The sequence below is a fragment of the Morus notabilis genome, unplaced genomic scaffold (genome assembly GCF_000414095.1).
Source record: "Morus notabilis unplaced genomic scaffold, ASM41409v2 Scaffold503, whole genome shotgun sequence".
Lineage (NCBI taxonomy): Eukaryota > Viridiplantae > Streptophyta > Magnoliopsida > Rosales > Moraceae > Morus > Morus notabilis.
In genome coordinates, this window is record NW_010366489.1 from 252,762 (window position 1) to 275,400 (window position 22,639).

The 22,639-nt window shown below is 34.8% G+C and overlaps 3 protein-coding genes and 1 pseudogene across 3 annotated transcripts; 3 read left to right on the top strand and 1 right to left on the bottom strand.

Annotated features, from left to right (window-relative positions):
- Positions 1–3,084: 3,084 nt before the first annotated feature.
- Positions 3,085–5,629, top strand: LOC21398774. Its single transcript, XM_024173679.1, has 4 exons — positions 3,085–3,171; positions 4,190–4,505; positions 4,608–4,681; positions 5,250–5,629. The coding sequence occupies exons 2-4, from the start codon at positions 4,245–4,247 to the stop codon at positions 5,335–5,337; spliced, it is 423 nt and encodes a 140-aa protein (XP_024029447.1). The 5' UTR covers positions 3,085–3,171; positions 4,190–4,244; the 3' UTR covers positions 5,338–5,629.
- Positions 5,630–8,466: 2,837 nt separating this feature from the next.
- Positions 8,467–13,265, top strand: LOC21398775 (annotated as a pseudogene).
- A 747-nt stretch (positions 13,266–14,012) lies between these two features.
- LOC21398776 lies at positions 14,013–17,004 on the top strand. Its single transcript, XM_010110402.2, has 2 exons — positions 14,013–14,696; positions 16,956–17,004. The coding sequence occupies exons 1-2, from the start codon at positions 14,209–14,211 to the stop codon at positions 17,002–17,004; spliced, it is 537 nt and encodes a 178-aa protein (XP_010108704.2). The 5' UTR covers positions 14,013–14,208.
- An 824-nt stretch (positions 17,005–17,828) lies between these two features.
- LOC21398777 (phosphate transporter PHO1 homolog 3) lies at positions 17,829–21,705 on the bottom strand. Its single transcript, XM_010110403.2, has 13 exons — positions 21,017–21,705; positions 20,595–20,931; positions 20,452–20,500; positions 20,274–20,345; positions 20,044–20,173; positions 19,819–19,939; positions 19,464–19,722; positions 19,254–19,358; positions 19,113–19,157; positions 18,858–19,007; positions 18,444–18,722; positions 18,212–18,348; positions 17,829–18,101 (listed from the first exon to the last, which is right to left on the bottom strand). The coding sequence occupies exons 1-13, from the start codon at positions 21,615–21,617 to the stop codon at positions 18,002–18,004; spliced, it is 2,385 nt and encodes a 794-aa protein (XP_010108705.1). The 5' UTR covers positions 21,618–21,705; the 3' UTR covers positions 17,829–18,001.
- Between the last annotated feature and the right edge of the window lie 934 nt (positions 21,706–22,639).

Below are 22,639 nucleotides of genomic sequence, written 5' to 3' on the forward strand. Positions count from 1 at the left end.
TTATTATATTATTATTAATATAATAAATATAATTATATCAATACAATATAATATAAAATATATTATAAAATAATAATTACAATATCATATTATAATTATATGATAATTATAATATCATATTATTTAAATAATTATAATATTATTATAATATCATATTATATGATAAAATAATAATATTAGAGTTATTAATATAATTATGATATTGTTTGTTACAATATTACTATTATATTATATTATATTACGACTTTGAATTTTAGATTGAAAAGATTATAAATTTTAAATTTCATTAGGGGTATTATGAGTATTATGAAAGTTTCATTAATTATACTATGCTGATTTTCGCACAATCTAAAAACTAAGTTGTCTTTAGACTGCTTCTGATTTTAGCTGTAGATTCTTAAAAAATTCTTCAAAAAACACTTTTAAGAATATTTATTAAATACTAAAATCAACTTCTGCTACAAGCAGAAGTCAATTTTGGGAGGAAAAAATAACACCATACTAAGCCTTCACCGATATCCTTCACGTTCTCAATATCTTTGATGAAGGAGTATGAACACTAATTCACATTCTCAATATCTTCGCTGAAGAAGTATGAACACTACAAGCAAAAGTCAATTTTGAGAGGAAAAAATAACACCATACTAAGCCTTCACCGATATCCTTCACGTTCTCAATATCTTCGATGAAGGAGTATGAACACTAATTCTCAATATCTTCGCTGAAGAAGTATGAACACTAATCTTGAACTTTTGTCAAGATAAGATAGTTTCACTTGATTGCATCTTAAAAGGTTTTCATTATAAAATATTTTACTAATTGAGATGCTAAGAGTAAATGTTGCTCACATTCTCTGAGAAGAGAAAAGGAATGAGTTTAAGAAAAAGCTGGAGCAAGGAAAACAGAAGATCAAGGCCTCCTTATTATAATGAGTTTTCTTAATTTTTTTCTTTTTCTCCTCTCAAACTAGAATATTCTCTCCTTTAACTTTTCACAGCATTTTCTTTATGAAAAAGAATAGACGAGAAGCTTTATAAATTTATAAAGATTAATGACATGTTTAATCCGTTGATTTGAGTTTTTAATTTGAATTAAAATATAATTTTATATGAGAATTTTTTACTGTAGTAAAAAAAATTAAATGTGATTATTTCTAAGAGCGTTTTACTATAATAAAACTCAAATTTTAAACTTAAATTTATGAAATAAGCGGAGCTTAAAACTATATTTTTTCTACATGTAAAATGGGTCGCATCTATAAACAAAATAAGAAATAACATTATTAGCTAAACAATATGATATAGACTTCTCTTGAGAAGAAACGTAGGGCTTGTCTCGTTCGTTTCGCTGATTCGAGTTTAGAATTCAAGTTTTGTTACAATAAAAAGCTCTCACAAATAATCACATCTAACTTTTTTGCTACAGTAAAAAGCTCTCACATAAATCACATCTCAACTCGAATCAGCGAAACGAACGAGGCCAGCTGTGTAGATTTTGAGTTGAGTTTGTGTTATAACTTGAGTTGAAGTTGTAACTTGAGTTTGTGTTTGATTGTGTACATTTGAGTTATGATTTGAGATAATAATCTTTTTTGAGTTTGTGTTTGAGTAAGTCAAAACTTGAATTTATTTTTAGATAGTATTTTAATAAAAACTCAATGCTGATGAAAAATGTTAATAAGGTATATGGGTCTAGTTTTATTCGCCTTTTCATTGTCAACGCATAGAAAAAAAAATTATCTCAATCAGAATTAAAACGAAAAAGTTATAGCATTTTTAAGAATAGAAAAAATATTGTTCATTAACATGAATTCGACTTTCTGAACTCGAATTGAAGGAGAAACTTGGTCCCGTTTATTTCGCTGATTCGAGTTTAGAATTCAAGTTTTTCTACAGTAAAAAGCTCTCACAAATAATCACATCTAACTTTTTTACTACAGTAAAAAGCTCTCACATAAAATCACATCTCAACTCGAATTCTAAACTCAAATCAGCGAAGTGAACGAGGCCGCTCGAGTTTTAATTTCAAACTCGAGTTCAAACTTAAGTTCAAACTTAAAAGAATTTGAACTCGAATAAAATTATAACTTGAGTTGCATTTTTTTGAATTTTTCACTCAAAAATTAGCTCCCTGAACAGCCCCGCAGTAAACATCACCATCGTGAGCTAATACTGCCTTTGTACCTTCTTGTTTTGTTGGACTGTTGAGTTCTAATAAGAATTGATCTGGACTGTTGATCAGATAGAAAAAATATTGACCTTTACATTTTAATAATACCACATGTATAATTAAAATCGTATTATTTATAAATTTTTTAAAAATAATAACAAAAATGTCAAATTCGCTAAAATCTCGAATCTTATAAGTTTATGCGAAAAAATATCAATCAAAACCCAAACCACCCAGCATCATCACTCCGCAACAGCCCACCACCATGCTAATATCCATTCCAAGTTCCAACCTCAAATTGGTACATGCTCCAAATTGTCTGCCTTAAATTTTAGGATCTGATAATTAGGAATTGAAAATTAGTAATTTCCAGTGTTAGAAAATTTGCTATTGTTTGTTTAGTTGATAAAGTATTCCAATCTTGTAAGTAAATTTTTTTGATTTTTCTAAATACATAATGGTGAGGTATTGGTTGTGCATAATGTTGCTGTTGATGGTATCACGTTTGAAGAATTTGTTGAAAATAATTTGTGTTATGGGCAAGTGATGGTGAGGTTATGGAAGATTGACTTGTTATTTGCGATTTTTTGTTGTTTTTAGGGAGAAAAAAAAAAGTTAACCATGAAAATCGATAAATTCAAATCAAATCAAACTAAATCGTTAATTAATTTAAATTATTAAGCGATTTGAACAGTTTTTAATAACAATTTTGAACGATGATGTTTGGTTAAAAAGCCGTCTAAAGTACAAACTGACAAAAAAATATTGTATTTTTTCATCAATGTTATTTTTTTGTTGGTCAATATAAAATAAATTCTAAACTAGTGAAATGCACCCGACCACTCTAAATAAGTAAACGTACATTCGGCCCTGGTCTCCTAAGTCTAACAACTCACTCCCTCCTCTCTTTGCTGTGCTGTAGCTGTTGATCCCACCTCGTCGCAACGCTGCCATGCCGCCCTGTGCCCATGCCGCCGCCGTGGTGCTCACCTCCTAAATTTGGTTTGTTCCAAGCTTGATCATCTTCTTTGTTTTGCGTATTTTCTTGAAGTTAAAATAAAAAATTAACTTTATTGCTTAAGAAATTTGGAGTCTTGGGCATCTAGTTCCTTGGTGTTAAAATAAAAAATTTACTTTATTGCTCAATCTGGTTTGATTGGTTAGATTGATGGGCGTGGAAGTTGTTAGTTTGAAACACTTATAGTTAAATTATAGTCCTTTTTTCCACTAAAGGTTGGAATATTTGCATATCTGGGTATTGGATTTTTGTGAAATCTGTTGTTGACAGATTTTTGCAAGTTTTATGATACGGATGATCTATAGCTTGTGGTTTGAGAGATATATAACTCATTTTAGTTTAGTCTTTCTTGTCCGTTGAAATCTGTGGGTTAATTTTGAATTTTGTGACCAATTCTGTCGACGCAGCTTTATTGACATGTGGCTATGGATGTTTTACGTCAGTGGCTTCATACTAAATTACTAATATGATCTTAAGTTTTTACTTTTTCATTTTTTTTATCACATAGTACACCTAAACTTTCTTTAAATTTATAAAATTACATTCAGAAAAATCAATAACAATTAAATTCTAATAGCTAAAGGACAATAGAAAATTATGTTTGGTTTGAGGATTCAAATCATAATTTGAATCATGATTCATGATTCGTTACAGTGTTTTTTCTCACAAAAAATACACGTAAATCGAAAATAATTTTAATTACATGATTCTAATCTATGAACCAAACGTCTCCTAAAAATTTGAGATACAAAATCATGTAACCTAATTTAAAAAATGACTGAGTTTTACTTTTTATATGCCAATCTTATATCTCAAACTTTCAATTTGACAACAATATTTACTTAAAAGTTTTATGGTATAATTTACCAATATTAAAAAGTTTGGGGCTTGTTATGCAAAAAAGGAAAAATTCAAGGTTCAAGTGCAATATTGCAATTCCTTTAAAACGGTACTTTATACGACGTCGTACTTTTCCCCAACTTCCCTCATTCTTAACCCCAGCGCCGTCTTCATCCCACCCTCTCTGTTGTTGCTCCTCCGCTACAAAAATCCGGAAATGACGTTGACGATGCAGACGCTAAGGAGCTCCAGAGGCAACGTCGCTAGCCTGTTGGGCCTCAGATGGGCCCACGGCGCGGCTCTTCCTGCACCGTTGGATGGGATCATCTCCCGCAGTATCGCATTGCCGCCGTTGGTTTTGCCGGAGTTTGATCGTCCGTCGCCGGAGGATTCGAACAATAGCGGAAACATCGGCTTCGGCTTCCCGAGTTTCTCGTCCGGTGGGTCCATGGAGCTCATGGCTGTTCCCAAGAGAAAGGTGCTTCATTTTGTAAATTTTACTTTTAAAAAAAAAATTTTAGGGATTTTAGGTTTGTCGGGATTTAGGTACGGAAGTGACTGAGGTCTTCTTTTGGTGCAGGTTTCTCCTCACAAGAGGGGCATAAGAAACGGTCCGAAAGCTCTCAAGCCTACTCCAGTTATAATTCGTTGCAAGTAAGGATTTTTTTTTTTTTTTTGGTTGTTGTTGCTAGAATTGCAAGTAAGGATTTTGCTTGTTATTTTAATTTACCCATTTTTTATTGGGAGCTTTTAAACGTTTAGCAACTGTTTTGTTCAAGATCATGGTGGATACATATTCACTCCTGTTTGGGTTTGATTCAACGTTTCTGAAAATGCAGATTCAGTTGTTTTTTTCTTTCTCCATTTATGTTGATTTCAAACTGCTGTTATGTTTTGGTATAAATATCATATGGAAAGAGTTTGAAAGGCAGAGATATGATATGATAAAATTATAGAAAGAATGCTTTTTGAAACTGTCATTGCATAATGTGGCATTCATCAAATTTGATTTCATTTTATTTTTTTCATATGCTTATGGAGTTCTTTGGTGTATGAGTGAGAAATTAGGCTTCTTATGCGCCTAAATATGCTGTAGTGTTGTTTGTTATGACTAATGTTTGTATATGTTGATGACTAAATAATATATACACATATGTGTGTGTTCTGGCAACTAATTATTTGGTATAGAGTTTGATATCTTATCTATCAAATTTTGTTGCAGAAGCTGTGGTCGAGTCAAATTGCCACACTTCTATTGTTGCAGTGGAGACAGGGGAAATACCGGTGAGCGAGATGCTTCCACAAGATGAGCAAGTCTTCTGCTACATATAAAGCAAAAACCTGTGTGTTCTTTTGTAGAACAAGAAATTTTCAATTTAATAAGGATTGTATTGGATCTTTGTTGGAACATAAAAAATCTAGCTTGTATTAGAGAGTTTTCAGTTTTTCTTGTAGAAATACTTGGTGGGATGAAAGAGCTTGTGCTCTCTTTTTTCTGGGAACAGTTTACCATTGCACCTAGAGTAGGAATTGCAGTTGATGAGATGAGAAAATTCAGAGAAATTATTGGAAATTAATATACAGTTGTGGTGATTCTGAGTACTTGTTTTGTGTAGATGGATGTTCTTGCGTTGGAACCTTTACTTGGTGCAACTTTTATCGCCCGTGTTGTGTTCGGCTGAAAAGATTGTTACTTTTTACTCTAGCAATTGATGATTGTATTCTCATAAATTTATTGCCTTATGGTTCCATGAGACTCGTTTAGTTCGTTGATTTGAGTTGAGATATGACTTTATATGAGAATTTTTTACTGTAACAAAAAAGTTAAATGTGACTGTTTCTGAGAGTTTTTTACTATAGCAAACTTAAATTCTAAACTCAAATTGGTAAAATGAACGGAGATCTTAGGAATTTAGGTGAAGAGTCGGGTTAGTGCTGCTTCTATATCCAACTGATTAGTGGAAAAGTGAGGATATCCAACTATCTAGACGATATAGTGTTATCCTTATATTTTGATTTTCCTTTTTGGTCATCCATTTCAAAATCTTGTTTGAATCGGGAAGAATATAGGCACGATCTAGTCCTAAAACCAGCGAGTGATAATTAATTTTTAGTTGCATATGAAGAATACTCTTAGGGTCCGTTTAGTTCGTTGATTCGAATTTTTAATTTGAGTTGAGATATGATTTTATGTGAGTTTTTTACTGTAGTAAAAAAGTTAGACATAATTGTTTCTGAGAGCTTTTTACTATAACAAAACTTGAATTTTAAACTCAAATCGGTGAAATAAACAATATCTTAAACTATTAGAATAAAATTTTTATTATACAAAAATTTAGTAGGGTCAAATATAACTGTCCAAAAATTTTGAGGTTCTAATAATTTCTTTTTTTTTTTAAATCATGTTTTTTACCCTAAATTTTTGAAAATTAAAATTTGACTTCTCAATTTTTATAAAATAACAAATGCATCCCTCAACTTTTAGAAAATTATTAATTTAATCTCTTATTTTTTGAAATTAAAATTTGGCACCTTAATTATTATACACTTTTGACCCAAAGTTTACAAAAAATTGCAAAAACACCCCTATTGGCTGATAAATAAATAATTTACACAATAAATTCGTCATTTACCACATAAGCTATAAATATTGGCCAGTAAATATCGGATTACTCATCCTTAAATGGTAGATTTTGTATTTATCAACATCATATTTGTTTTTTTAGGTTGTAATTGAAGCATTTACTAAGTAAATGACTAAATTCTTTATTTATCGTATTTTTAGTTGGTAAATGAAACATTTGCTGGATAAATTCCTCATTTAACGCTTCTTGAGTTAATAAATGCTTCATTTACCAAGTAAATTTGTTATTTACCTAAATTATTGACTTGTAAATAAAGGATTACTAGAATAATTTGTAAATGATCGATTGACCCAATAAATGATTTATTTACCTCATTTACCATATCTTTTTAAAAGTACATATACCATTTTAATATTATTAAAAACACATAGTACAAACGAGATTTTCGAGTAACATAAGATATCAAAATGATTTTATTCCAATTAAGAAACACTTATCTCATAACTAACAACGTTGCAAACGGAACATGGATTATGACAACATCTCTTACAGACAAGATTCATAAAAGCCAACATACATCGATTTCTATTAAATTTTTAATATCTTATTAGAAACAACAACAATTTATGTTAACCGGAAACGACAACATTCTGTTACATAAAAGACACAACATTTCATAAAAACGACAGTTACAGTCAAATGAAAATATCATTAGTTGTTTTTTTTTTTCCTACAATATTTCAGGAACTACAACGTCTACTAGCGACAGCATATAAAATGACAACATAGTTTAGTAAAACATCAAAAACGACATGATTCTCTTAGAAACCTTTTTTTTTTTTTGGTTAAAGAATTCTCTTAAAAACTTGAACAGCCAAAGATGTTAGCACACATGTTGGTTGAACTGGTTGATGTTATCTTACCGACTGTCTTCAAATCTGTCTTTGATAGTGCACGTCAAATATAAGCTGAAAACAAAGCTGATCTCTCTCACATACAAGGCGTCCTTGGACGGTGACACGTGTCAATTAGCGTTAGTCCACACAAGCCACATTGTGTTCTAACTGCAGGCAATAAATATGAGTTGCACTACCATGGTTTTCAGATCACTAAGCGTGAATTTTTGCTGTCCAATAAGGTGACAACGTTTGTGTATCTAATGCAACACAATGAAGCTCATTGGTGAGTTCTACGTGGATATAGTAGACCTGAGCTGCACTTGATTTTTGAGCTTTACCATATAAATCAGTGTGACAGTCACAAAGAGCTCACATGTAATGAATATTTAGTGTCTATTTTTCCAATTCTTCCTATTAGAAACAGATTTACTGGCGGTTTCAGTTTCAAGTCTCTGAAATTCCCTCTTGAGATTGCCAAAAAGGTATTATCAGATTAATATTTAGCTTTTATATCTTTTATTATTGTTTTTTTTTCTTTTTTGTTGGTTGTTGAGTTTCTATTCAGCTGTCTAATCTTCTTGGTGTTGTGTGTTACTTGTAAGCATCATGCTTAAAAGTTTTCTTGCATGTTGTTGTTTGATATGTTCATTATCTACATTAGAGTTTACACTTTTTTTTAACTGTTTTTTTTTTTTTTTTTTCGTCCTACGTTCTCTTGGGAAGATTAGTGAAGAGCCTTATAACAAACCTGATTATTTAATAACATTTTTTTATTAGATTGAGTTCATTCATTTCTTAGGTTTCTGCTTATTATTGCAAGAGAAATTTGGTAAATTGGGTTTTAGTTTTCTAGGAAAGAAAAGAAACTATTTTTCAAAAGTGAATCATTTTCCTGCCAAGTGATTATTATTATTTTTTTTTTGAAGAAAAAAAATATAAACTGGATTTCTCTTATTGTGTTTTCAATGCGTGTAACATATTAATAAATACTGAAATCCAAACAGGGAAAAGGAAAGATGAAATTTGGGAAATAATTCAAGAAACAAAAAGTGCCGGAATGGATAGAAGCCTATATGGATTACAATGGCCTCAAAATGATATTAAGAAACATTAGGCAAACCAAACCGACCAAACACCCTGTAATGAACAGAACCCTTAGTGGTCTAAACTGCCAATCTAGCAGCAACCACAGTAATAAGGATATTGAGGACCAAGTGATCGACATTAACACGTTACCGCGTGATGGATCTCGACGAATTTTCGAGACCAACTTTCTCAGAAAGTCCGAAGAAGGAGCTGAGATTGAGGTCACATTCTTTAGAAAACTTGATGAGGAGCTCAATAAGGTGAGTGACTTTTACAAGGACAAAGTGGAAGAAGTGATAGATGGAGCAAGTCAGTTGAATAAGCAAATGGAAGCTCGTGTAGCGTTGAGGATAAAGGTTGGAAAACAAGATTTCGAGAGGTCTAATTCAAACAGGTCACATCAGCAAGAACGAACTCAACAATCTTCCGGTGCTTCGAAACATGTTTCGGTTTATGCTAACAGTGGTAGCAGTGGCAGCAGAGAGGAAGTTAAAGTCAATAATAATCAAAATCAAGATCAAGACCGCTTGGAAGTTCTTGAGCACGTAAAGATCAACAGTACAATCCAATCTCCCATATCAACAATAAAAGGCACCTTTAGACACTCCAAGGACGACGAGTTGAGTTTTGGAAAGGAAGATATGAGGAAAGCTGAAGAACAGTTGAAAGTCGCATTTATCGAATTTTACCATAAGCTTTATCTTCTAAAACAATACAGGTGATGAAAAGTGGATTTTCATTTTGGATTCCTTTGTTAACATTTTAGTTCCTTGACTACCATGTGCTCATACTTTTCTGTAATGAACCAGTTTTGTAAACCTCTCAGCATTTTCGAAGATTATGAAGAAGTATGAAAAGGTGCACATAATAATATCCAAAATGGTTCCGTAGAAATTTATTGCTCAATTTTGTGTTATTTTTACAAAAATTGTTCTCTTAACATATGTTCTAGTAAATATTTTTGTATAGTGCAGATCACATCAAGAAGAGCCTATAAATTGTATATGGAAATTGTGGATAACTCTTGTCTTGGAAATTCGGATGAGGTCTGCAAATAATTATCCTTTTTTTAGTTAGTATATTTCTCTCTTACTGTCAAAGTGAATTTGACTTGTATTACATAAAATACCCTCTCTCTTTTTTTATAGTAACTACTTTGACTCAATAGAGAAAAACGGTATCATATACTTCTATCATGTATTCTGTATGCTAGTTTGACTATAGTTTCCATAGATCATTGAACTCTTGGAGAGGGTTGAGACAACCTTCATCAAGAATTTTTCAAACTCGAACCATACAGAAGGAATGAAGTCATTGAGGCCGAAACGGAGAAGAGAAAAGCATAGAGTAACATTTGTCTCAGGTAATGCTATAGGTTGAATTCTTTGCTTCAAACCTTCGTACATTTTTTTTTTTTTTTTTTTCACACACTAAGCAAGTGAGACGAGGATATAATTTGTTGCTTTGGTTATAGGCCTCATTAGTTCTGTGCATCTTGTTATTGTCAGGTTTCTTTTCTGGTTGCACGGTTATGCTACTCGTCGCCATTGTTCTAAGAATAGAATATCAAAAACTATTAAAGAAGGAGGGAATGCAATACATGCAGAGCATATTTCCTCTTTATAGGTAAACACAGACCAATCAAAATCCTTAGAGTCAATACAAACATTTCCATAAGTTTTTACTTCTCTCTAAGTGGAATCCTTGCAGTGTATTTCTATACATCGTCCTACACATGCTCGTATATGCTGCGAACATATATTTCTGGAGAAGATACCGAATCAACAATCCGTTTATATTTGGTTTCAAGAGAGGAACAGAATTGGGCTATCGCGAAGTTTTCCTCCTTAGCACAGGTCTTGCTGTACTTGCCTTGTCTGGTTTTTTGGCAAACTTGCACCTGGACATGAACTCAAGTACCCAAGAATTTAAGAAAGTCACTGAACTGGTTCCTTTGGGCTTGGTTACTGTAAGATTCTAAAAGTAACAAAAATGTCCTCTTTGATATTGCTTTATATTACCATGGAAAAATTCTCTTTCCTCACCATTGTTGTCTAAATATTTCTTCCTTTGCAGCTTGTTCTTCTCATCCTTGTCTGTCCTTTCAACATCTTATACCGATCGAGTCGCTTCTTCTTCATTCGATGTCTGTTTCGCTGTATATTGGCCCCTCTGTACCCTATGACATTCCCGGACTATTTTTTGGCAGACCAGCTTACCAGCCAGGTTTGTCAAAGCTACTTTAGCTTTTAGGCCTTGCAATCATTGATGTATTATAAGTTTGTAGTTCTAATTATTGTATCTTCAGATGCAAGCTTTAAGGAGTTCTGTTTTGTACGTTTGCTATTATGGTTTGGGAGAATACTCTAGGAGGCAGAACAAGTGCCACAAACATGGTGTCTACAACACATTGTACTTTGTTATTGCTATTGTACCATATTGGCTGCGCTTCTTGCAGGTGTGTATTCGCTTTCCGTGTTTTTCTCTTGCAATTACTTTTCCCTCTACTATTCTCTTTCTTGACGCTCGTGGACGTATTTATTGGTCATCTTCTATTTTTGTTGCGGTTTCCGTTGTTTCTTTCATTTGTATTTGAACTGTTGTTTTCATAATTATTTGCCATATTCTTCTTTTATTGTCATTTATCCCATTTCACTTCCATATATAGTTTTTTTTCCGAAACTCCCCTGTGAAATGAATTTCTAGCCTTTTAGATCGAGATTAGATCAATATCTCCAACTTTTCATGGTGTAATGCAAGCTTTGAAAATCACATCTTTGTACATCCTTTTCTTTCAAATTAAGAAAATTCTAACAAATAAGCATATGTGCATGTGTAATGCAGTGCCTCCGTCGTTTATTCGAAGATAAAGATGCAATGCATGGGTACAATGGTTTGACATATCTTTCAACAATTGTAGCAGTTCTTGTTAGAACTGCTTTTGAACTGAAAGGGGGAGTCACTTGGATGGTGTTTGCTCTGATCAGCTCAACTGTTGCAATGATAGTCAATGCATATTGGGACATTGTCTTTGACTGGGGGCTCTTGAGAAGGCATTCAAAGAACATCTATTTAAGAGACAGACTTCTTGTTTCACATAAAAGTGTCTACATTGTTGCTATGGTAAGTGCATCAAGTGATTTAAGTGATGGAGTTTTTGGCACTTTGCCCTCTGAACTTACTCTATTGGTAATTTGCCGTCTGAATTTTTTACTGTGGCAAACTACCCTTTGAGTCTTAATAAAATATGGAGTGCCCCAAATTCATGAATCATGTTTGAGTTTGGGAGGAAACACTGTTAGATACTAGTTCTTAGGTAGTTAATGTCTAAGAGGGGTTTAGTGGGGAGAAAGGAATTAGTTTGGGTTTGGATGTAATTTCTCTGAAATTATGTTAGTGCTGATTTGTCTTGGTTTTGGCTAGGATTAGTAGAATGGTATAAGGAGGGGAGACAAGGGGCTGAATGGGGTATGCTTAGAATTGTGAGGGATTTGGAAAACCTTAAGAGAGTTGGTGGTCACTCGAATACCACCGAATTAGGAGTCCTGGAGTACTCGAATTCTCCCATCTATCCGTTTATTTTCCGTTTAGTAGGGTAATCAGTGTTTGCTAGTGTTGATAATAAAAGAACTTCTTGTTTCCTATTCAATTTCTCTGTAAAATTCGGGTTTGAGTGTGCGTTAGGCTGTGGAAAAGACCAGGTCTCTATCAAACACTCTCATGCATGTGACATGACGTGCTCCGACCACCATATGAAATTTCAGTATTTAAACTCTGTAAAATTCGGGTTTGAGTGTGCGTTAGGCTGTGGAAAAGACCAGGTCTCTATCAAACACTCTCATGCATGTGACATGACGTGCTCCGACCACCATATGAAATTTCAGTATTTAAAAGAGCTCACCTAATGTATACGAGGACGTTTCCATCCAAATTTTGTCGGTTTTCATTTGGGGCCCTAGGTGAAGAGTTAAAAACGACACGTACTCATAATTGATAAGATCATAAGGATGTGTTTTCCGTTAGCTTAATGTTTGCTGTGATCAATCTGATATGTTTGTGGCATTTTGTGACACAGGTCTTGGATATAGTCCTGAGACTTGCTTGGATGCAGTTGATGCTGGCATTTAATCTGCACACCGTCCATAAACTGAGCATAACAACCACTGTGTTCTGCCTAGAAATTATTCGCCGTGGCATTTGGAACTTCTTCAGGTATGATCTTGAGAATCCTCGTCTCTTTGTTTTCAATCTACACTTCAACAAGCAGAAAAGAGAACTTAAATGCCCTTATTACAAGGTTACTTTACATCTTGTGCTTGGTCATTTTATTGAGTTACTGAACAAAATATGCACAATCAATTTGCTCAGGCTGGAGAACGAGCACTTGAACAACGTAGGGAAATACGGCGCTTTTAGATCGGTCCCGCTCCCTTTCTCTTACTATGATGAGAATGACGACAAGGACGATTGATCACAGTCATGAAGAATTTGGCCATTTCTTTGAAAATTATATACAGTATTGAAATCTTATCAATTCTGTTATTTTCAAGAAGGCTTGGAAAACCATCAAAGCCAATATTAATCTCTCATGTCTAGCCGTTCAAATGGTATAGTTGGCGAGTTTGAATTGTTTTATTCTCTGTTATTTTTCAGAAACCGTTGATATCAATACCAAAGTGAGTTTTTTTTTTTTGTTTTTTTGTTTTTTTTAATTGTGAAGCTCAAATTTGTAATAGAAGCTGACTAGAACTTGATTTTACCAACAACAAATAAATTTAGATTTTGTGACACGAAATACTCATTGGTATTGTATGTACGTGGTGCAGTAAAGAAGATTTTTTTTTTTTTTTTTTTTTTTTTTTTTTTTTGGTTTTGGGGGTTTTAACGTCGTTTGAAGGAGAAGGAAAGATCATATTTTTAAGCTTGTGATGGCACTAAAAATTGGACTCATGAAAAAGCTTCTAAAAATAATGTGCATGCATGTACCATAATTTGACTATAAAAATGGTTTAAAAATAATTTTTCTAATAAGAATTTTTTTCTTGTTATTGTTTTTTTTTTAAATCGTTACCAATTTTTTTTTTTAAATCATACCGACAATTTTTGCTAATCATATCATACCAACAATTCGCTTAATACGCATCATGCTGAAGTAACATGTGAACATTAGGAAAAAAAAAAAAAAAGTGCACAGAATAAATTCTACAAAATTTGTTAATTATTGTCTGACCACGGAAAATCATATTTACAATATTTAAATTGTTTTCAATATAAGAAAAAAACAAACAACCCAACCAATCCAAAAAAGAAGGAAAAAGAAAGAGTTTGTTGGCTATTGACTGACCACGGGAAAATCGTATTTTATATTATTTAAATTGTTTTCAATATGGAAACGTAGAAAAAACAAAGAAAAAAAAAAAGAAAAAGTAGGTTGGAGAAGGGTTTTAGGGGGGTTTTAAGCGTAAGCAGCCATTTAAGGTCAAATTTCCTTTCTTCTGCATCAACAACAATTTTAGGCTGACCCTAACTCGCTCTGATCACCCTCACCGAACTCAACGATTCGCACCGCTTCACCGAGTCCGACTCGTCTCCAACCACAGCAAACTTGAACATGTCCGCCTCAGACGCCAAATCCCTAGAAGAATCAAATCAGCCTCTGAATGGCCCAATCGACGCAGAACCACAACAAGAAGAAGAGAAGCCTCGAGAAGATTCCAATTCCTCTGATAAGGTCGCCGATTCCGACAATGGAGGTCAAGAGGAGGAGGAAGAAGGCGAGTGCGGGTTCTGTTTGTTCATGAAAGGGGGCGGGTGCAGAGAGAGCTTCATAGCCTGGGAGAAGTGCATCGAAGAAGCCGAAAAGAACAAGGAAGACATTGTAGAGAAGTGCTTCGAGGTCACCGGCGCTCTGAAGAAGTGTATGGAGGCTCACGCCGACTACTACGAGCCGGTGTTGAGGGCCGAGAAGGCGGCCGAGGCGGAGGTCGTCAAGGAATTGGAGAAAGAAGCGGCGGAGGCCGAAGCGGCGAAGGGACTGGAGAAGAATGATGCGGCTTCGGGAGATTTGGAGCGGCAAGGAGCTTCCAATTCTACTGATAAGTAAACATCTTCAAAGCTTATTGATTTTGTTTCTCTTAATTTAAATACAGATTATTGTTTTACAATTGTGAAAGTTTGTAGCTTGAGCAGTTAATTGGAGGCTTTTGCAAATTTTGGGCCATCTGTTTTGCGGAATATAAAACTGGCCGTTTGAGGCCATGAGATAGGAATAAAGATTCATCATTTTTAAGCTTTTTATTGCCTCAGCTAATTGTTATAAATAATTTGATACTGATAACTTCTTTGGATCAAGCAATTGACAATCGGTATTTTTTTTTTCTTTTGGCTTTATTAGCTTCAATGCTCTGTATTTTCAGGAATATTATTATTCGATCTTGTTACTAAATGCAGTGTTCTTTGTTCCCAAGAGTTGCATGGAGTCTTATTGCTACTAATTTTGTTGGTTTATGTGACTGAGATAGTTTTCTACAATGAAATTTTCCTGAGCACTAGTATTGTTTTGTAAATATTGCTGAATTGAGATACAATTACCTGTCATAAATTATTCAACTTAGTGTATATGTTTATGGTTCTCTATTCACGTTAATCTCATATTTGATGAAATGCCCACCTATTATCTGAGAAGACATACATACCCAACTTATGTTTTACCTCCCAATTGAAATGCTTGAATTACAATACTTTCAAGTTATATCAAGGATCAAGGAGTTAAATGTTGATTTTCAGATTTTAAAGGTTTTACTTATGTAATTGTTCTAACGTTCTAGAAGTATGTTAATTATCAAAGATTTTGGGGTAAATGCATGAATAGGAAGCTCTAGAATTCTGCTCTAGGCATCAAGTATATGTTATAAGATTCAATCTTATAACACCTAGAGATAACAGAAATGAATGGACAAAACTTCCTTGAAAGGGGCTAATTTCTGTCGTGAAACCTATCAGAGACGAGGTAATAATTAATATTAAGGGTGGACAGAGATCTCCAAGATTCAAAAACATTTTGTCACTTAGAATTTCCTCATCAAATACTCTTCATAAGCTACACAGAACTGAAATCCTATGTGACAACTTTTGGTCTAAAGCTCCGATATGGTGACATTGTTGTTGCTCAGCCTTGTGACTCAGATTATCCATTTCGAGGATTATAATTTCAAGAAAATGACATAGGCCATAAAACAGAAACTGCTTTCCAGTTGCAGAAGAGGTGTTACTGAAAAATGTCTGTATGATACCTTTGCAAAATACTTCCCAGAATTTTCTGCACATTGTAGAATAGTCGAAAGGCCATGCTCAAATTCCCTGATGTTTATTTCTTTACTGCCTGCAAATGCCAAGTCAAATTCTGTTTTAAGAAAATGGACCTACAATCTTGAAGGAGAGATTAATCATGCTGCACTATGTAGCTCCACCTTTTTTTAACGAATTTCCGTACTTGCTATGGTAAGCATGACTAACAGCAGCTAGATGCGCTCTACTTCTTTCGCTAAAAATTTTGGTAAAAGTCTTCTCATCAGTCCTTAATCTCTTCTGCGCTGCCTTGAAGAGAGCCTTGGCGGCGTTCTCCGCCGTCAACCTATTGACTTCTGGACCTTCATAACGCAGTGTATGTGCATATGCAAGTAGCAACAACACAAACTATTTATGGATTTATTTCACACTTTTGTGAGGCATGCTAAGACGGGTATTTTTAAGAGGTCAAGTGGACAACGGATTGCCTATCATAAGAATAGAGTGATAGACCAAAGAACAATCAAAGAACTATTATAGATTTCTTGGTACTCTCAACATATTTCTTGTTTTTGTACGTCAACATGTAATCAAATCAGTTTACATTAAGCCAACAAATTACATATTTGTATGGGGTTTCTGTCTATAATGTCACTAAAACTAAATCCTTATTTGATTTATATATGCAAATAAATGTTGGAATTTAAAACAGGATCGAGCATCTTAACAAAAAGTAAACCAGGGAAAAAAAGAAAAAGAAAAAGGAAATGGGAGCTGACCTTCTTGTGATCTCCAGATGCTTGATAGTCTATATCATTCTCAAGGAGAACAGCGAATATCGCGTAATAAGTCTGTTTGAATTGCTGGATTTGTGTTGAAGTACTAGAGCACAATACTTCAGTAGCAGCTTTAAGATCAATAGTATATCACACACTAAGCTCATAATTTTTGATGGGGTGCCTCCCCATTAGCTGAAATGTTTGAATTACCAGACTTCAAGCTATATCAGGGATTGGGATGATTAAAGTGCGGATTATCAGACTAAAAGGTTCCATTTATCTAATTGTGCAGACATTCAAGTACAATCACCTGTCAAGGATTATGGAGTACATATGCATGAACAGGAAGCTTACAAATGTCATTGTGGCGCGATTCTTTTCGTTAGGAGTCGCTTGAATGAGTATGATTGTGGCTTCAAAAAACAACTTAATCATTTTCCTAGGCTTAGAAGAAAATTTGGACAGGATGGCTAGATGAATCTTATTATCCTGGGGTCATCATCAACATGACTTGGTTGTGTTTATCTGTTGTGAGTTGTTGTTAACATGTAAGAATAAGAGCAATAAACTCGCCAACTTGTCACCCAGATTTGAACTTGATGCGGTAGAGAGTTCCACTTCTTCTCAAGCCCGGGCTTGTTTGTCACACAGTTATCTGGGGTTAGGCCAAAAGGTTCGTGCTAAATATTCTCGGATTTGAGGCTTTTATATGCTTTTAATTCGTTATTGAATCTGCTTACATTCCCACATGCCAGAACTAAGTTCCCGACCTCGCGATATTTCGCCGGCCACCATGAAGTTTAAGATGTACGCAAGGACTTCATTTCACGCGCATGAAGGATCTTCCATCAAATGAGGTCATGGATATGGAACAATTATCAGTCATTCCTAGGAAAAAATAAAAAATAAAGAAAACTTTTTGAAGAAGATTTTACATAAATTGTTCTCCCAAGTTTGTGACTATGGAATTGTTGTTCTATCAGTGCTGTTCAATAGCGTTCACTTTTAATAGATTCCTGAATTAGATTAGGTAAGCGAATAGATTGGCACATTGCTTCAGTTTTTTTATTAAGGAGGTTTCTTGTTTTTTGAAGAGGAAATTAGATGTAATTACACTATATAAGAACGCCACGTATTGAATTTACAAAAAAATTCTCTACCCCAAAGAGAGAACAAGAAATAAAAGAATATTATTACTCAAAAGAAAAAAAAAGGGGGGGCAAAATCTAGAGGTGGCACTTCTTGACCATTTGAATTTTCCTGTACTTTCCTCTGTTCCAAAATTCTGCATATCAATTTCCACGGTTTTCTTTATCTGTGGCTATAAAACATAACGTCCTACTCATCTTTGTCCTCTTCTTCATCATAGTTGAATGGTAGAGGCACTGATTTGAAGGCCCTGTATTTGCCCACGTTGTTCAAATGCTCATTCTCCAACCTGATTAATCCCCACAAGCATAACAACACCAAAAGTTACTTCACAAATAAAAAGAAAACAACTAAAAACTTCCATGTTCTAGTTTTGAATGTTTCCGCTTCTTTGCTTACCTGAAGAAGTTCCAAATGCCGCGTCGAATGATCTCGAGGCAAGCAACAATGGTGACCATAGTTTCCCTATGCAAGAAAGACACCTGGAAGTTGAGCACAGTTTGCAGCCAGCAAAATCTCAGCAAGATATTCAGGCCCTGCGGTTTTTCACCAATTATACCAGTAAAAAATCATGCTAGTGTGCGAAAACAAATCAAAGTTTTTTGGCTACAATGTCTTCTGTTAAACTCACAATGGCTCCAAAGTAGACACCGTTATAGGGTATTAGGAGTTTGTCTCTCAACCAGCGGTTCCTAGAGTTGCGCTGCAGAAGCCCCCAGTCAATAAAAAGGTCCCAATATGTACTGAAAATGGCTGCGGAGATTGAGAAGATCCAGGCCACAACTTTCCAACTCATGCCCTTGTCAAGACTGTATGCTGTTCTCACACTAACAGCTACAATCGTCAAGAAATACTTCAGGCCATTGTATCCTTGCATTGGGTCCTTCTCTTCGAACAGACGGCGGAGACACTAGAAAAGGTTTTAAATATATATATATATATATATATATATATGCGTCAAGCAATGTTCACAAGAATAACAGTTTCAAGTGGGGAAAAAAACGTATGTTTATGTGTGTTTCCTTTGTGGAATCGACTTCGGTACCTGAAGGAGACGACACAAATATGGGAGAGCAGCAACAAGGAAAAGGAAAGTTTTGTAGACGCTTTGGGATTTGCAAGTGGTCTCTCTGAGTTTGTAGTCTCCCCAACCATAGTAGCAGATGTAGAATTCCACACTTCTCAAAGCTTGAACCTGAATTATTAAGAATGATTTAGTACTCCCAGTATGAAAAGCCAAAAGAAAAAAAAAAAGAAATTGAAAACAAGGGGAAAGGGGATTGCCTTAAGAGTAACTAACCTGACTAGTAAACTGATCTGCCAAGAAGAAATCTGGGAGTGTCACCTGCAAAAGACCAAAGTTACCACAATTATTAGAATCCCACTAATGAAATTCTTATGGTAAAAAGAAAGACACAAAAGTTCTAATATCAACTGATACCTTGTAAAGAGGAGCAGCAAGACAGTGAAACAAGCACGTGAGGAAGAAGTAACGACTAGAGCGATATACGATGTTGAAAGGGCATATCAGAACGACAAACAAAGACTACAGAGAAAGAAATTATGTAAATGAGAAACATTAGTTGGGGTGTAAGATTTTCAGAACAATAATGGTTTTAATGAAGCTTCAACAAGTTCCGAATAACTTTACCACAAGCAAAAAAAGCGGAACGAGTTCAGTTAGTGCTTTGTAGTCTTTAGTGTTGGGGTCCAATTCCATGTCAAGGTTTGCCAGCACAGCTCCTATTGCCAACGCCGCGATAACAAAGCTTACAAGCAGAACTTGTCTGTAGCCTAACTCCGTTCCTTGCTTGAAACCAAATATGAAGGAATAATTGACTCGATATCGCCTCCAGAAGTAAATGTTTGCTGCATACATAAGAATGTGCAAGACAATGAATCCGAACAGACTGCAAAGGAAGCGTTGCACACGTAAAACACTCGTCAGTTTCATGAAAACTAATGCTGAAGATTTAACGATTCTGAAGAGTAAAATCTCAATTAACCTGTATAGGGGGAACATGGTTTCCATGTACTTTTTCCTTTCTGGTTTGTCCATGATGTTGCCCGCTCGGATGAGCAAAATAAGGGCTAACATAAGAGCGGCAGTGCAGCCAGCAAAGAAACCTGAGGATTTTCCAACAAAGAGATTAGATAAGATAAGTTATATTGTTTAAAAGGACGGTCTGAATTAGACAAAGGAAAAAAAATCAGTAGAAACTATTCTTTACCAGTGGAAAATGTTATTCTATGCCTCTCTCTCTTAGCTTTGGGCCTTAAGACGGTCATGCCTTTACTGCGGTTTGCATTCGAGAAATGCTTGATGAATGTAGCTTCTACTCTCTCCATAAGCTTGGTAACCTATATAATGGAATTTTACATATTAGAATAGAAGGAAACAGAGGCATCTAAATATATTAAACAACTCTTCTGTGAATGCAAATAATTATTTAATTCTCACATCATCAGACCTGCTGAGGTAGGAGTTGTCCACCATGTTCATATAAGATTTAGATGCATCTCTTGAGGTAATCTGCAAGAAAGAGCACAAAAACATATATTATAAGCTACCAAAACTGCTTAAATTGGATCAACATGACTATAAAAAGAACTTATAAATGATGAACAAAGGAGAGTACCTTATCATACTTCTTCATAATCTTTGAAAACGCCAAGGTATTCAAAAAGCTGTAGATTCAAAAGAACAAATTAGTACAAAACATTTGATAAATTGAGATGATAAGACCAACCAAACTGATAAGTACAAACATTAGTTGATTACCTAAAGCTCTTTAGGAGCCGAAGCTTCTGATAAAACTCAACGAAAGCTCGCTTGAGTTGTGCTTCAACTTTCCTCAGATTTTCCCTGTTGAAATTTAGCTCTGTCTGCTTAGGAACATTGAGAACGCCCTTAATGGTGGAACGTGGAGTCTCAATAGTGTTATTCATCGTCACACGGTTTAGTACTTCCAAAGGAGCGGGTCTACTTGCCCTTATGCTCCGTGGCTTCTCTTCTTCAACTTTTTCGCTATTTTTATCATCTTCGCTTGGTTCATCCGATTGCTCTCCGCGATTCGTTGATCCTCCTTCTTCAATCACATCCATAAGAGCAACTTTTCCTGCTCATTACAAACACCACAATAAGCACACAAATTAAGCCGTACATTTTTAAGACTCTGATACCATGGTAGAATTGCGACTTACTGCTAACCCGAACGCTGAGAGGGGTAGAAGCAGATAATGCAGCAGCAGAAGTTGCAATATCCGACGCGAGGCGAGTCATCTCCACCGATCTATCGAACCACCCTGTCGGATTCTCCACCTTTATCCTGAAAGCAATAAGAGCGTCCATCTGCTTGTTCAGCATTGCGGCTTCCTTCATCACCTCCTCCACTTTGGACCTGTAAAACTTGTCCACCTTGTTGAACTCCTCATCCAGCCTCCGAAAGTATACCAGCTCGTACTCCCCGCCCTCCTCCGCCATCATAAAAAACGTCGTCCGGTAGCTCTCGGAGCCGTCCTCATTCACCGAGCTAACGAGAATGGTCTGGCTTTCGATGTCATCTTCGGGGCTAACCGACGACGGAGTGTTTCGGTTTGTGCTGTGCTGGCGGTGGATGAGGCCGCTGAAGGCTCTGTAGAGCGTCGGCCTTCGCTTTAGTCCTGCCGGTAAGGCTGACGATAGCCTTTTCTTTTGCCTGAAGACTTGAATATCTTTCAAAAGGGTTTTCAGAAAATTATAGTTCATGTATGCCTCTTGCCACTCCGGCACCATTTGGCTCGAGAATTCCTTCCCAAACTTCATTTTTTAGGCTCTGCAATTATCTTTACAATTGCATATATACACAGCTTAAAAATATAGCAATTGTACGTACTATATATGCTTCAGTAGTGCTTTAGTTGAGTGTTTTTTTGTGCAAGAAATACTGATCTTCTGATATATATATATATATAACACTAATTAATATTTATTGGCCTAGATCGGTTTCTTGCAGGTTGTTAAAAAAAAAAAAAAAAAGCAACCCAGATGGGGGATTGTTTTGGCTATAGAAACTCCTTTTATACACACGTGTATATGGTGTTTATGAGAGAATTTGGTTTGACTCTTTCTCCCATTCTCTCTCGTGGTTTTCCTGGAAAATTATCCGTGCAAAGAACATACAAAGAATGCAATCAAATTACATGAAGAGCCACCAAGCATGGTACACATTTTTAAGCCAAATCTCAGTTGACAACTTTGAACAGGGATTTTTGGTGTGTTTTTGAAGGGGAAATAAAATTGACATTATGTTATAGGACTTTTTTTTTCCCCCCCGTTGAGATCCACCCATTTATTACGATAAGATTTTGAAAGGCATACAATCAAGAAATATATCTGGACTAACACCCACTATTTTTATTTCAATGATGTGTATAAATGCTTAAAGTGGGTGATGGATACAAAAGATACGTTTCTTCTTTTTTCTTGACAAATATGTTATAATTGTCTAATTCCTTTCTTAATTTGTATTTTTCTCTCAATTTGTGGGCAATGTATGCTAATGTAAATACAGGTACATTTCTCTTGAAAGTTAATGTCGACTAATGGTCATAGCGTTTCACATTACGATGAATTATAATAGCATATGATTCAAGGTATGTTTATGGCCATAATAATTCTTAATTAGAAAAAGTAATATAAAGGCAAATTTGAATGTTTTACGTGTCTGCTTTTGTCGCAGAAAAAAAGTAAAAACGCGACATTGGTTACTGTTTTACTGCTGTTAAACTATAATGCCTTTGGGAGTCGTGTATATCCCTTTTAATTATATTTTCTAAGCTATTCAT